Source organism: Euleptes europaea, chromosome 6 (genome assembly GCF_029931775.1).
Source record: "Euleptes europaea isolate rEulEur1 chromosome 6, rEulEur1.hap1, whole genome shotgun sequence".
Lineage (NCBI taxonomy): Eukaryota > Metazoa > Chordata > Lepidosauria > Squamata > Sphaerodactylidae > Euleptes > Euleptes europaea.
Window position 1 is genome coordinate 14,005,081 of NC_079317.1, and position 15,798 is coordinate 14,020,878.

A 15,798-nucleotide genomic window follows, 5' to 3' on the forward strand; every position below is an offset into this window, starting at 1 on the left:
TTTTTAGAAAGTGGGGGTGAGGACTCGTGCCCAGCAAGGCTTCTGATCGGCAACTGGCTGTGAACATTGTTTCAGTGGCAACTGCCACTATAGTGTTGGATTTCTCTCATTCCTCTTTCCCAGTGTATTTATTTTTAAATTACCCCTCTTCTCCCCTGCATTTGGGCATCCTCTGTGTATGTTTTTGACTCATGTTCAGTGTTTGGTCTGCTAAGACCCCAAGATCCTTTTTGCACACACTACTGCTCAGACAAGTCTCCCCCATTTGATTTTTCCTACCTAAATGCAGAACTTTACATTTATCTCCACTGAAATTCATTTTATTTGTTTTAGCCCAGTTTTCCAGCCTGTCAAGATCATCCTGTATCATGACTCTGTCTTCTACCATATTTGCTCCCCCTGCCTATTTAGTATAATCTGCAAGTTTAATAAGCATTCCCTCTATTCCTTCATCCAAATCATTTATAAAGATATTGAACAACACAGGGCCCAGGACAGATCCCTGAGGCATTCCACTTGTCACTCCTCTCCAAGAAGATGAGTAACCATTTACAAGCACTCTTTGGGTGCGATCTGTCAACCAGCTACAGATCCATCTAACAGTAATAGGTTCCAAAGCACATTTAACCAACTTGTCAATAAGACTATTATGTGGAACCTTATCAGAAGCCTTACGGAAATCAAGATAAACTATGTCTACAGCATTCCCCTGATCCAGCAAGATAGTAACTTTATCGAAAAACAAGATAAGGTTAATCTGACTCGACTTGTCGTTGAGAAACCCGTGTTGGCACTTAGTAATCACAGCCATCCTTTCTAAATGCTCAAGGATTGACTATTTGATGATTTATTCTAAAACTTCTCCAGGTATAGACGTCAAGCAGATGGGTTGGTAGTTACTCGGGTCCTCCTTTTCCCTTTCTTAAATAATACATAATGTATCTTTGTCCTTTTCGTATGCATAAGACACTGGCAGTGAAGGAAGGTGTGAAGTTCCCCCCCCCCCCAGTGACTCCATTCTTTTAAAGATGATGGCAAGTGTCTTCCTTAGCAGTTTCTCTTTACTAGGTTCTTCCTCCTCACTAGCCTTTGCTACCGACTGATGTTTCTTTCTTGTGTTTTAGGGAAAGATATTGAATAAACTTAAGCAATTAAAAATAGATTATGGATCAACAATTTTATATTCTTAATTTTTAGAGTATGTCAAGAAAGAGGTGTTGCAATGTGTGTACAATTTTTATCAGCTGTTTTCACTATAAGGCAAAATAGATTTAGAGGTAGTATGCTGAATATTTGATCTGAGGGAAAAGCAATGTGCGTTCTTGGAAAATTAGGTAGACAGGAAGACTTTATAATCTGCAAGTATTATAGTTGATACATGCTTTAAAGCAGGGGTGGGGAACCTCAGGCCTGGGGGCCGTATGCGGCCCCCGAGGACATTTTTTGTGGTCCTCCGGAGCTCCGGGGCCCTGCTGCAGAGGTGGGGCACAGGGCGGCCCTCCCAGAGGGTGTTCCTGGCTTACAGCGGCGCTGCGGCGCCCTTTGGACCTCCTCTCGCCAACTGTCGGCTGTTGAGCAGTGAGAGGGAGGGGGAAAGAGGCTGGCGGCTCCCGGCGGCAGAGCATGCATGCAGGAGCTGATCGGGCTTCGGGGGGGGGGCCTTTTGTGGACTCTGGGGAGGAGAGGGCATGGAGACTGGGGCCCAGTCGCACAGGGCCAGCATGCGCGGGTGTGTGTGTGTGTGTGGGGGAGGCTTTTCTCTCTTTTCTTCCTCTTTTTCTGTCACTCTTTCTCCTTTCTCTCCCTCTCTTTCTCCCTCTTTTTCTGTCTCTTTCTTTGTCTCCCTCCATCCTTTTCTTTGTCTCCCTCCGTCCTTTTCTTTGTCTCCCTCCGTCCTTTTCTTTCTTTCTCCCTCTCTCTCCATTTCTTTCTCCCTTTCTCCCTCCCTCCCTTTTCCTCTTTCTCTGTTTTCCTTCCTCTCTTGCCGATCGACTGTGGGCTGCGCTTCCCTGGCACCTCGTTTGCTCGGGCCCACTGCTGGCTGCCCTTCCGCCTGGGAGGGGGGAGTGGGGGCACCCTGCAGGCCTTCTCTGTGTGGCCTCCCCTGGGGTTGCCAACCTCCAGGTGGTGGCTGGAGACCTGGCAACCCTAGCCTCTTCCCCCCCCCCACCGGGAGATCTACACCTGGTATGGCCCCTGAATGATGTCATAAATGTGCAAATGGCCCTTGGCAGGAAAAAGGTTCCCCACCCCTGCTTTAAAGATTCACGCACACACAAATAATACTTTGTGTGTAACTAGGGGATGATAGTTTCTCTGTAGTGGGTTAGAAGATGGAAGCTATTGTGGCCCTTTTAAGATGTTACTTTTAGGATATCTAATTGCGGGTATTCAGAGTGTGCGCTACCAATATGTGCAGTCTCCATTTTGTCCGAAACAGGTGCCATGCATATTTTCTGCTTCAGTAAAGCTTTCCGCAGGGCCTGCAAAACGGAGTTATTCCACCAGGCCTAGGGTTGAAAACAGTCATGACTTTCCATCATCGTTGGCCTCCCTATCCCCCCCCATCTTATTCTTCTGTATTATTTATGAACTGATGGTGTGGGGCGTCGGCTGTCTGCAGGCCCTGCACTAGTATCCAATGACATATGGATGCGACCCTTAAACTCCGATTTGAGCCTTAGCGTTTGCGGTGAGGGAGTTTTGCCGATTTCAAGTATTTCAGTGGAGAGCAGTTGACTTGTGTAGAGCAGTTTAGTGAAATGAATTCCCTAGCTTCCTAAAAGGCTTTTTTAGGAGTAAAGACGTACTGTATCATGTAGAACTCTATTATCTAGAAGACATACTCAGTCACTTTCTGAAATTAGGTGGCTTTTCTCTTATGGTACCTTCCAGGAAGCTAATTTGAAACTTTTAACTTTTGCTTTTTTTTTTTAAACTCCATCCCCATCTCCAGAGACAACAATGAGTACATACCGCACACCCCTTTACGGCCAGCCATCATGGTGGGGTGATGACGACGCCAACAATAAGCTGGAGAGCCCGGATGATAGGAGGCAAGAAGAACATTATTCAGGTATTATTTAATTTATTTTTAAAAAACGTTTGTCAGCCGCTTTTTTCCTTTGTGGCTTACGTTATCAATAAAACATTATAAAAACAGTACAAAACAACAATTGTAAAACCCATAAAACGTCACAATTTAAAAACTCCCAATTGGAGGTGGTGGAAATTGGCATCAAGTTGCAGCAGACATTTGGTGACTCTGTAGGGTTTTCAAGGCAAGAGAGGTGGTTTGCGTAGTGACCCTTATATTCCTTGGTGGTCTCCCATCCAAGTACTAACCAAGGCCCACCCTGCTTAGCTTCTGAGGTCTGACAAGACCATGCTAATCTAGGCCATCCAGGTCAGGGCATCTTTCCAGTATACCTTAATTAAAAAATCTGACTTTCTTTCTGTTTTGTTTTGCTTTTTGCCGCCAAGTAATAGCCGACTTATACTGACCCCTAGGATTTTTAAAGGCAAGAGATGTTCACAGGTGGTTTGCTGTTGCCTGCCTCTGCATAGCAACCCTGGACTTCCTTGCTGGTCTCCTATCCCGAGTTCTAACCAGGCCAACCCTGCTTAGCTTCTGAGAGCTGTTGAGATCGGGCTAGCCTGGGCCATCCAGGTCAGGGTAAAATAGTTGAATAGGGAAAGGAGAACTCTGAACAACTTAGAGGATGACCAGGGCAAAATGAGGTGAAAGTTCCAACATCAAGTTAAAATCGTAAAAGTAGAAGAAGAGTTGGTTTTTATATGCCGACTTTCTCTACCATTAAAGGAAGAATCAAATCAGCTTACAATCACCTTCTCTTCCCCTCCCCGCAACAGACACCCTGTGAGGTAGGTGGGACTGAGAGAGCTGTGACTAGCCCAAGGTCACCCAGCTGGCTTCATGTATAGGAATGGAGAAACAAATCCAGTTCACCAGATTAGCTTCCGCCGCTCATGTGGAGGAGCAGGGAATCAAACCCAGTTCTCCAGATTAGAGTCCACCACAACCTACTGTTCAGTGTCTAAAGCATAGCAATCATGCCATCTGCAAGCATATGTTTTTGTGTACTGTCCCTCCCCCCTTAATCTTTCATTTTTAACCTTTAGAAAGAACAAAAGAAATAGGCCAGCATGAAGAAGAAATCAATGGTAACATCACTGGCTACAGAGATTCCCAAGGTGACTCTATTTATGCCTTCCGAAGAGAACCTAGTTATTTCGAAATCCCGACGAAAGAATTCCAGCAGCCAGTGAAATCTCCAGAGGCACAAGTCCACGAGATTCCCACCAAGGATGTTGACCCTGCGGTGCCGCCCGTCGTGCAAAGCCACGCCTCTTTCACCATCGAGTTCGACGACTGCACGCCGGGCAAAATCAAGATAAAAGATCACGTCACCAAATTTTCGCTCAGGCAGAGAAGGAACTTCGGCAAGGAAGCTGGCCACGCCGAAATGATTTCGGCGGAGAACAAAGTGGCTGACTGGCTGGTCCAGAACGACCCGTGCCTCATGAGAAGGCAGGCTGCAGGAGATGACGTGTATAGCACCAAAAGCGATCTCCCAGTGCACGTGAGAACTCTGAAAGGTAAGCATGACGTTTGCAGAAACTCCTGGAAAGGATTGGGGCAGGGGTCTTAGTTTTAGTGTGGATCAAAAATGCCACATCAAAGAAGAAGAATCCTGACTTGGCCTGTTAAGACCTTCCTCTTGCAACATTCTATCTGGAGTTCAGGCGCGTTAACTTGGGGTCTGTTTAATCAGTTACTCGCAGGTTTTAAATGGGAATATTTGAAATGAATGTTCGAGGAAGCTGCTACAGTCGTCTTGTTTGTGGGCTTCCTAGAGGCACCTGGTTGGCCGCTGTGTGAACAGACTGCTGGACTTGATGGACCTTGGTCTGATCCAGCATGGCCTTTAATAAATTTATTATTGTTATTGTTTGTTACCCCGCTCTTTATCACAACCAAGGCTGGGCTCAGAACGGCTCTCATCCATCAGAAATACAGTACATAACATGAAATCTAATAAAACAATAAAATCGTAACATAAGAATAAAATTCATCAACAACCTATTTGCGTCTGTTATTTGTGCACTAGTCCATAATGAGCCAAGGGACAGCAATCGGGACCCCCCTTAAATTCAGTAGGTTGTACAAAAAGAATGGGAGGGGGGCCAGCTATGATAACATCAAAGCATAAACTCTGATGCATCATATTGACATTCTTAAAACAGTTTTAGGCTCTTGTTCTCATGCAAAAAAAATCTTCATGCAACTTATGCAACGTATCTGGCCAGGTATGACCCACCTCTCCCCCTTCCCCTTTTTGTTTGCTGGCCCTATCTTTACAAGTAGATGTTGTTTTTTTGGATGGTGGGGGTTCTGACATTCAGGCCAAAGAAGCTGCCCTGTTGTAGATCAGAGTGTGAACAAGCAGAGAGCAGCTGCAAGTTGCTGGAAGGTTCTTCCAGATGGCTCAAGCAAATTAAGTTCCAAAAAAATCACACTAGCAGACCAGCAATTGAATCATAGCCTTTGCATAAGTTATACCATATCGGAGTTTCCAGAGCAATGGTCTGGCAAAATGCTAGTGCAGTGAGGCTGATGTTTTGTTAAGTAAGCCCCATACCTGGGCAACTTTAATTGTGCTCGAACTTTACAGGTAACAGACATGAGGACGGAACGCAGAGTGATTCGGAAGACCCAGTCGCACCCGAACCTGAGAAGGAGTCGGTCGTCCACGACCATGTGGGTGAACAAGCCAAACTCCAGCGGCAAATCCGGCGTGACCCGCAGGAAATGCTCCACAACCAGCAGGCGTTCGTCATCGAGTTCTTTGACGACGACACTCCTCGGAAAAAGAGGTCGCAGTCCTTCACGCACACTGGCCACCCTGCCCAAAACGAAGTGGATCCCGCTCTGAAGACCAAGGTCGAGAAACGCAAGATCACCGTTCCCGCTGAGAAACCAGGGAGTTCTGCTTCAGCGTTGCTCCTGGCGCCTGTAGGGACTAAAGGGCCAAGCAACTCTTTCAACACTCCGCGAGCTGGCTCCTTTAAGAGAGAGAAGACAGAGGAACGGATCAGCTCTTCCTCATCCTCCACATCGAGGTCATCAGTAAAAACTCATGGCAGCGCCGGGCGGAAGTCCAAAATTTCGCAGGATTTTGCTGCCGAGTACCTGAAAGAGAGCTCTCAAGCGGTGAAAGCCGTGGAGAAGCCCCCTCCCGTGCCCACGACACTTGCCCCGTGGTCGGTAGTACCCTCGCCGCCTGAAACTGTCCCTGCACTCGCTGTCGATCCTAACTTGGTCAAAGCAAGGAAGCACGAGGAAGAGGACAGCCTGAGCGAAACGGGCACGTACACCATCGAGACCGAATCACAAGATAAAGAAGTGGAAGAAGCTCGGAAAATGATCGATCAGGTAAAAAAAAAAGTTAGAGATAGGAAACTCTGAAGAACAAACTGCTTGTGTTTCTTCGCTGTTGATTTTTAAAAATTTGCTTTTAATGAAAATTTATAAGGTTTTGCACAAGAAATAATAATAATAATAAGAGTTGGTTTATATATGCTGACTTTCTCTACCACTTAAGGAAGAATCAAACAGGCTTACAATCACCTTCCCTTCCCCTCAACAGATACCCTGTGAGGTAGGTGGGGCTGAGAGAGCTGTGACTAGCCCAAGGTCACCCTGCTGGCTTTATGTGGAGGAGTGGGGAATCAAACCCGGTTCTCCAGATCAGTCTGCCTCTCCAAACCACCGCTCTTAACCACTACAGCACGCTGGCTCTCTTTTACACAAAGATATAAGAGGAAAGAAAACGATAATGTCTCAAAATGTTTAGAAAACTTGGCACCTTCGAGCTCACATCATGGATAATTCCATGCAATGCAAAACATCTTGCCAATGTAAATCCAACTCAGGAACATCTTAATTTCTTTGAAGAGCTGGGAGTCTGCAAGACAAAGCAATCTTGCACTTTTTCAAAAACAAAAACAACCACCGTCTTGTGAGGAAAATTTTTCTGTCCTTTCCACTGTTTAGCAAAGCTTGATCTAGCAACCGGTACTGTATTTATTTATTTACATTATTTCTAATCCGCCTTTCTCAATGGGACTCAAGGCGGATTACACAGAGTGAGTCAATCAAATCAATAGAATGGAACACTCAATAAACAAGGAAATAGGACCGGGGTTGTAGAACCAACCAGAAATCTAAAGAAAAAAAAAAGGAAAAGAAGAACTGAAGCAAAGTGCAGGTGCTAACGTGACACATTAAATGATGCAAAATTACAATACAATACAAATACCTTTATTGGCTTAATATGTTTAAAGGATGATGCAAAATTGAGAGCCAGCATGGTGTAGTGGTTAAGGATGGGGGACTTGAATCTGGAGAACCAGGTTTGTTTCCCCACTCCTACACATGAAGCCAGCTGGGTGACCTCATGCTAGTCACAGCTCTCTTAGAGCTCTCTCAGCCCCACCTACCTCCCAGGGTGTCTGTTGTGGGAAGGGGAAGGGAAGGTGATTGTAAGCCTGTTTGATTCTCCCTTAAGTGGTAGAGAAAGTCGGCATATATAAACCAACTCTTCTTTCTTCTTTTTTCTTCTTCTGTCTTCCTCCTCCTCCTTCTCCTTTCTTTCTGCTTCTTTCTTCTTCTTCCTCCTTCTTCTTTCTCCTTCATTTTTCTCCTTCTCCAAGATGGGACAGACAGAGGTCATCTCCAATTAGAAAATCTTTATTCACCAACATTATACAATGCTAGAAAAGAAGCACACAAGAAAACTGAAGCTTGAAACAACATTTATATACAAATCTTAGAAGTACTGCCTTTGGTTGTTGCCTAATCTGGGTGCAGACAGGGAATCTAAGGGGAAATGAATGTTCCCTGTCCTTAAGAGAAGAGAATGGTACACTGTGGTCAGGAGAAGGAAAAGCTTGTCTAGAGCCAGAGGAGTAAAATCCAGAACTCAAACCAGCTAGGAAGCTTAACTTTAAAACACTTGATAGAACAATATAAACAGTTGTAAAAACCCAGAAATACAAGCCACTGTGGTTGTTTTCTGGGTGTGAGATAATTGAAGGCCCCTTTATGTATTAGAACATAAGAAAGGCCATGCTGGATCAGACCAAGGTCCAGCAGTCTGTTCACACGGTGGCCAACCAGGTGCCTCTAGGAAGCCCACAAACAAGACGACTGCGGCAGCATCGTCCTGCCTGTGTTCCACAGCACCTAATATAACAGGCACGCTCCTCTGATCCTAGATAGGTATGCACCATGACTAGTACTCATTTTTACTGGAAGCCATAATTAGCCCTCTCCTCCATGAATATGACCACTCCCCTCTTAAAGCCTTCCAAGTTGGCAGCCATCACCACATCGGGGGGCAGGGAGTTCCACAATTTAACTGCACAGTAGAGCCATAATGTGCTGTTTGCAGGACTGGAATGATGTCGGTACATCCTTCCCACCTGGTAAGGGAGAACAAAAGTTGGATGACAGAGACCCATACAACAGGCAGAGGCTCGCATGGTTACTACTACCTCCCATATGAAGAAGTTCTCATAGGCTGACCTGGTCAGGGATTCGAAACCGAGGTCTGTGGTGGAATTGGGAATTCACTGTTTCGTTGAAGCTTCCCATTATTTTGCTTCATCAGGTTTTTGGTGTTTTGGAATCTCCTGAATTTACCAAAATGACTTCGGCAGCCTTCAGGCCAGTTATTGGTGAAAAGGGTGAAAAAGAAGAGCTGGGGGCCCATCCTTTGATCAGCGAAAATGGCTCGAACTCTAGGGTGACCATGATGCAGGTCATTGCTTCCAAAGTGGCGAGCGGACATCACACGGAGATGCAGGTACGACTGCTTGTCAATTCTAATGCCTTCCTTTTTTGACACAGAATCCACATATCGGTTTATTTTCCAACTCTTATGGCTGTAAAAGTGACTTATGTACAAGCGGGGACCCATGGGAAACTCCCGGGGGAGATCACGCCCCCGAGAGCCAGTGTGGTGTAGTGGTTAAGAGCGGTGGACTGTAATGCGGAGAACCGGGTTGATTCCCCGCTCCTCCACATGAGCGGCAGAGTCTAATCTGGTTAACTGGGTTGGTTTCCCAAGTCCTCCACATGAAGCCAGCTGGGTGGCCTTGGGCTAGTCACAGTTCTCTCAGAAATCTCTCAGACCCACCTAAATCTAACAATTCTTACTGCCAACGGCAAAAAATGCCAATATGTTATGGTTTAGAATGAAGCTTTAATAGATGATGTCGGTTTAACGGTGTGGGGTTACCCTTCTTCCTCACTTTTTTTTTTAAAAAAAATCTTTTTTATGTTGTAGTTGCCGCCAGCTTCTCAGGGTGGTCAGAAATGGGTGTCGAGATGGGCAAGCCTGGCAGATAGCTACACAGACTCAGGATCCGCTCCAGGACTTGGAGATGCCCAGCAGCAGGTCCCCGTCTCCCAGGCTGGCACTGGTATGTACTGCCACCGCTGCTGGTCTCACATGGCACAGTGCCCCTCGTTTTGTGCCTTCTTTCTGTATCTTTGTGTTATGGGGTTGGTGTCTGTCTGTTTACAACACAGCCTTTCCAGAAGAAATTGGCGTCATGTAGACGTCATGACGAACTGAGACCGAACAGGGGTTTGTTGGAAATGGGCATGAATGCGGCTCATTAACTGCACTCGTACACTTTCCTCCCACCTCTGCAAGGAGAGCTTCATGGTTTGATCAACTGAGGTTTAGAATTCCAGGTTTAGGGGAGTAAACCAAGTCCTTTCTGCCCAGGGGCCCACATTCAGATGTCATAGCGAATCGGAGCTTGACTGAGTTGGACCTCTGAGCATGAACATAAGAAAAGCCATGCTGGATCAAACCAAGGCCCATCAATGAACCAAGGCAACTATGAACACATGAAGCTGCCCTTATACTGAATCAGACCTTCGGTTCATCAAAGTTAGTATTGTTTACTCAGACTGGCATTGCAGCGCTCAAAAGAGCCAGCGTGGTGTAGTGGTTAAGAGTGGTGGACTCTGATCTGGAGAACCGGGTTTAATTCCCCACTCCACATGAGTGGCGAATGCTAATCTGGTGAACTGGATTTGTTTTCCCACTCTACACATGAAGCCAGCTGGGTGACCTTGGGCTAATCACAGTTCTCTTAGCTCTGTCAGCCCCACCTTCCTCACAGGGTGTCTACTGTGGGGAAGGGAAGGTGATTGTAAGCCGGTTTGATTCTTTCTTAAGTGGTAGAGAAAGTCGGCATATAAAAACCAACTCTTCTTTGTCTACCACCCTGTCCTTTTAGCTGGAAATGCCAGAGATCGAACCTGGGACCTTCTGCATGCTGAGCAAATGCTCTACTGCTGAGCCACAGCCCCTCCAAACATGTGTGTAGTTAATAAGTATGTAGTTAAGAGTCAAGCTTAACTGGTCAGTTCTGTCTTACATAAAATATGCATGCAGTTAATAGCTGAGGTACGTATTATGGCATGTAAAAAAATGCAGTCTGGCTTTGTCTGTTCAAGACATTTGTAGTGCCATCCAAAGCACAATTACACCCTTGCAACCCCATTGATTTCAGTGAGCTTAGAAGGATGTAACTCTGCTCTCAGGATGGCACTCAATGTCTGCAGGCAAAGAAAACTGTTGGGCTTGAATTCACGGGGAAAGAGAAACCATTGGCCTGGCTTTTTTCCCTCCCTTCTGTTTTCTTTCTCGCTTGGCCATTGTTCCCTGCTCCTTTCCTCCCAGCTGTTAGAGGCCAAGAAAGAAAACTGGAGTTGGTCGGAGACAGGAAAAAACCCCCCAGCCAATTACTCCTCCCCTGCAGATTTGACTTCAAGGCACACCAGCTTTCGTTGCCTGTGGAGGGATACTTCAGAGTTCCGGCAAGTATAGCCACTCTGTTTTTATGTATTCAGTACAAATGTACTAGATTCGAGTCTAACAGAGCCTTAGAGACCAACAAAGATTTTCAGGGTTTAAGCTTTCGAGAGTCAACGCTCCCTTCGTCAGACACAGTGGCGCTTTCTGCGTTTTCGCACATGCTGAATAATGCACTTTCGGCCCACTTTCAATGCTCTTTAATGATGGTTTGCAAGTGGATTTTGCCGTTTCACACAGTAAAATCCTGCTCCAAAGGGCATTGAAAGTGGATTGAAAGTGCATTATTTGGCATGTGTGAAAGCGCCCTTTGACTCTTGAAAGCTTATACCCTGGAAATTTTGTTGGTCTCTAAGGTGCTACCGTACTCGAATCGATCTCTCCTATTGCAGTCTAACGCAGCCACCCTCTGAAACTTAGTGTAAATGTAGAGCCCAGCTCTAAGATGTAAATGAAGACATGTCATGCTGCATGGTTAAATAAGATGTGTATTTTTAATCATTCTTATTAGACAGGGATTCCAGTCCCAAAGTGGGAGAATCTGAGACCTCTATGGCTTCACGGACGAGGCGCCTTCTTCCTCCGCTCCCGCCAGGTGACAAGTCTGAAAGTCCAACTCCATCCATTTTAATTTGCCCGGAATCCTATTCTGACGTTTCCCCAAGGAATGCCATGAATGACCACAAGGCCGAGATCTATGTTGATCCTTCCGGTCAGCTGCTCATTCAAGAAGATCTCGACCCCGACAGCCTCAGCGATGCCAGCAAATCCGATGACGGTTTCTGCTTGGAAAAAGGAAGGAAATGCCAAGACAAGCAGGAGCAAGTGAGGTCTGACCATGGGAAATCTCCGAACCACCAACATGCTGTGCCCAGGCTTTCAAGCCTGAGAGCTTCAAGCGATCCGTTGTCCACTTCGTTTTATATCGGGGATGAAGAGGAGGCAGGAGTTCCTTCCAAGCTCTCCCCAAGCAGCTCTCGTTCTCGAGCAGACAAAGAGGCTGCTTTCCAATCTGCAAAACCAGCTGTTAAAGGCATTAGCAATAGCTACGCTAGCTCGAATGGAAAAATGGTTATTTCCTTACACTCGAGTCTTCCTCTTCAAGAACAAGAAGCAGCCACAAAAGAAAGCACGTCCTTTGTCCGGCAGGAAAGTTTTACCAAAGAGAAGTCGAGCAGCAGCGTTTCTCAAAACAGGCTGCCCCATATTTCCAGCCACCCTCTGCTTAAAGATCTCGATGTTGCACGAGCAAACCGCATGGACTATAATCCGGACACTCACCTTCTTCTTAAAGACACCGAAACAGCTCTGGCAGCACTGGAAGCCAAATTACTCTGCCAGACCCACCAGCTGGATGATCCAGAAAGTGCCCCGGGGCCATTGGAAGACTCCTTATCTGGGGACTCCGACGTGGACACGGCAAGCACCGTCAGCTTGGTCAGTGGTAAAAACATCCCCACCCATCCACCAAAGCGTAAAGCTGTGACGCCCTCGCAAAAAGAGAAATCTTCTTCCGCTCCGTCAATCCAAGAGCAGAACATTCAACTGAGCGCCCGCGAAAGGCTTTCAGAGAAGCGCAAGACTGTCCCTCTGGAGTCTGGAAACAAAGGCGAAAATGCGAAACGTTTCCAGGTCAAGCGTAGTACAGGGACTGGAGGGTCTCAGGATTATACAGATGACGAACGCAGTACCAGCCTCCCGTATTTGCCAGCAAACGAAATCGTCTCCTCCGATCAAGAGCAGTCCGTCTCGAGGCCTATCACCAGAAAGAAGCCTTTCTCGCCGTCCACCAAAGAAGAACAGAGCAAAGTCACTCCAACGGTGCAGAAGATTCAACAAGTTCTCACAAGGTCAAATAGCTTATCTACCCCAAGGCCCACGAGAGCCTCGAAACTTCGGCGCGCACGATTGGGAGATACCTCAGACAACGAGAGTGCCGACGCTGAGAAAACAACATCTCACCACGAAGGGACAGCTGCATCTCCCAAACCACCCATTGAGCCCAAGAAGCTTTCAAGGCTTGACATTCTCGCCATGCCAAGGAAACGGGCAGGATCTTTCAATGTTCCGAGTGATTCGGAGAGTACGCCACCAAGACCGACCTTCTCCGGGCGCAGCGCGGAGTCGTATTATGCCACCCGAAAGCCACCTGTCTCGGAAGCCAGAAATGCCGCGAGGAAGACGGCTGCGGCGATAGCTGCGTCAAAGCAGCCTTTTACCCGAACACGCTCCAGCGGTATCAAATACTCCTCTTCTTCCAGTGAGTAATAGTGTGAATGGACCCGCCTTACTTTCCTTCGCTTTTAGTTCTGATTCCTAGAATTCAACCCAAAGCATTCATTAAGCAAGGGAATTTGACAGATTCATGGAGGAGAGGTCCATTAGTGGCTACTGGCCATGATGACTAAAGGGAACCTCCATGTTCAGAAGCAGCAGATCTCTCAATACCGGTGCTAGGAGGCAGCATTAGAGGAAGGCCTTGGTCTCTATGCCTTGTTTTGTTGACCCTCCAAGAGTAACTGGTTGGTCATTGTGTGAGACAGGATGCTGGACTAGGTGGACCACTGGTCTAACCCAACAGGGCTCTTCTTATGTAAGCAAGCGAGGAGATAATTTGGAAATGGTTCTGTAACCCCTCCCAACAGATTCAGTATTCTTACATTAAGCATTGATCTAAAAAAAAATAACCTAAAGAGAATTCCCTTACTGCCCCAATATATCAGTCGAGGAGAACAACAGTGGCTATTCAAAATGCAGCTTTGTTTAGAAGTAGTATACCGACGCTTGCCAGTGGATAGCTGTCTCTACCATGCCCTGCTCCTCCACTCCTGTGAAGGAGTGGGATTTGATTCCCCACTCCTCCACATGAGTGGTGGACTCTAATCTGGTGAACTGGGTTGGATTCCCCAGTCCTACACACAAAGCCAGCTGGGTGACCTTGGGCTAATCACAGTTCTCTTAGAGCTCTCTCAGCCCCACCTACCTCATAGGGATTCTGTGGTGGGGAGGGGAAGGGAAGGTGATTGTAAGCCGTTTTGATTCTTCCTCAAGTGGTAGAGAAAGTCGGCATATAAAAACCAACTCTTTTTCTTCTTCGGGGAGGGGCCGTGTCTCAGTGGTAGAGCATCTGCTTTGCATGCAGAAGATCCCAGGTTCAATCCCCGGCATCTCCAATTAAAGGGACTAGGCAAGTAGGTGATGTGAAAGACCTCTACCTGAGACCCTGGAGAGCCGCTGCTGGTCTGAGCAGACAATACTGACTTTGATGGACAAAGGGTCTGATTCAGTATAAGGCAGCTTCATGTGTTCCTCTTCCTCTTCTTCTAACTATCAGCAGCCACTGGGTTATTGCAGGGTCACCAAACTTGTTGAACATATGGGTAGTGAGCGCCACCTCAAAATGGCTGCCATGGGAGGTGGCATGAAAATACTGGGTGGTTCCAAGCCAGGTGACCTATGTTGGGGGCAACTATTTCCAAATGGGTGCTCCCTGAAGAAAATTCCTTCCTGGGGTTTTTTGAGTTGGGGAAGTGGGCACCGCCACAAAATGGCTGCCACAGGAGATGAAACAAAACACAACACTTTGGGAAGTTCCAAGCCAAGAGTCTTCTTGTGATGGGGGCAGCTAATAGCTCCCTAACAACCCTAATATAATGTCTTCTGTGATTTTTCTGAAGTACCCAATGGTTTGTTGAGGTAGAGGAAAGCCAAGGTTGGCTGTTCGCTTTGGGGAAGAAATGACCGGGCACCCAGGAAACACAACAATGGGCAGAGTGATGGTCAGGGGCATCATGCTGGTGATCACGCCTCATGAAGTTTAAGATCCTTGATGCTCAAACGGTTTGAAGATAGCAGATGGCACCCTTGGAATAGATAATATGAGGGTTGGCGGTGGCGGAGTTGAGCCAGTGCGAACTTGAACCGATTTAATTATTGCAACCATGAATTGTTGTTTGATCCTGCTGCCAAGAACCCTTTGCCAAGAGACCCTCCACCCCAACCGTGTCCACTCTGTGCTTCAAATGAATTGGTTTCCCCCCCCCTTCCATTGCTTTGCAAGAACAGCTAACTGTTTCAAGTGTGTAATTAACCTCGGGATTCCTTAAGACTCAGTACGTGCCTTAACATTACTAATGTTCTAATTCCTTTATAAGGGTCCTTTCCTTGGTACTCAACCTGCACAGACCGGGGTTGTTGGCTGGGCTTTGTTGAATGGATATAGGTGTTTATCGTTTTCGGCCTCTGCTATGTGCGTACACCCTTTCTCTTGAGAAACAAGTAGGCAAAACAGGTTAACGTAGATGAGATTTAAACACAAACGAATACGAAAGCCTTTATTGGCATTAAAATAAGATTAAACACAGTGCTGTTGCTGTCAAAGTGCCAGGTAGTAGTGCTTTTGGAATTGTTATCAATTTACCGCCATCAGATTTGGATTCAGACCTTGGGGAAACGTTTTCTGTGGCTTGGGAAAAAAGCGTGTTCCAGATATCCAAACCTAGTGGGTTTTCTGCCTTGACTGGCTGTGACCAGGAACCATCTGCTGATACGGTAGCGCTTTGCCTGTTAACTTTTCAGCGAAGTGTAACTTGGGAATGCTGGCAGGCAAGCTGAGAAATCTCATGGAGATAATTAAGGTTATCTGCACTGAGAGACTTACGGAGAACAAACACCAGATGGAGCTGCCTTCCTGGTAAAGGTTTTCTTTTTTTACTTGCTTGGCTTGTTCACGCACCCTGAGGAATTGAGCTCTCATTATTCCATTAACTTGCCTTAACTGGGGGAAATAAAACGAAAGTCCTGCGGCTCCTTAAAAACTAACAAGATTTATTTCGATATCAATTTTCGTGGGTCGGTGCTCACTTCCTGACTTATGCTA

The 15,798-nt window shown here is 46.5% G+C and overlaps 1 protein-coding gene across 1 annotated transcript in view; it reads left to right on the top strand.

The window, feature by feature from the left end:
• The window catches only part of CEP170B (centrosomal protein 170B), an 88,197-nt gene that overhangs the window by 52,372 nt on the left and 20,027 nt on the right, over positions 1 to 15,798 (top strand). The window contains exons 6-11 of the mRNA XM_056850862.1: positions 2,957 to 3,076; positions 4,144 to 4,620; positions 5,697 to 6,457; positions 8,697 to 8,891; positions 9,375 to 9,510; positions 11,431 to 13,179. Coding sequence (XP_056706840.1) covers positions 2,957 to 3,076; positions 4,144 to 4,620; positions 5,697 to 6,457; positions 8,697 to 8,891; positions 9,375 to 9,510; positions 11,431 to 13,179 — 3,438 coding nt within the window. The remainder of the gene's footprint in view (positions 1 to 2,956; positions 3,077 to 4,143; positions 4,621 to 5,696; positions 6,458 to 8,696; positions 8,892 to 9,374; positions 9,511 to 11,430; positions 13,180 to 15,798) is intronic.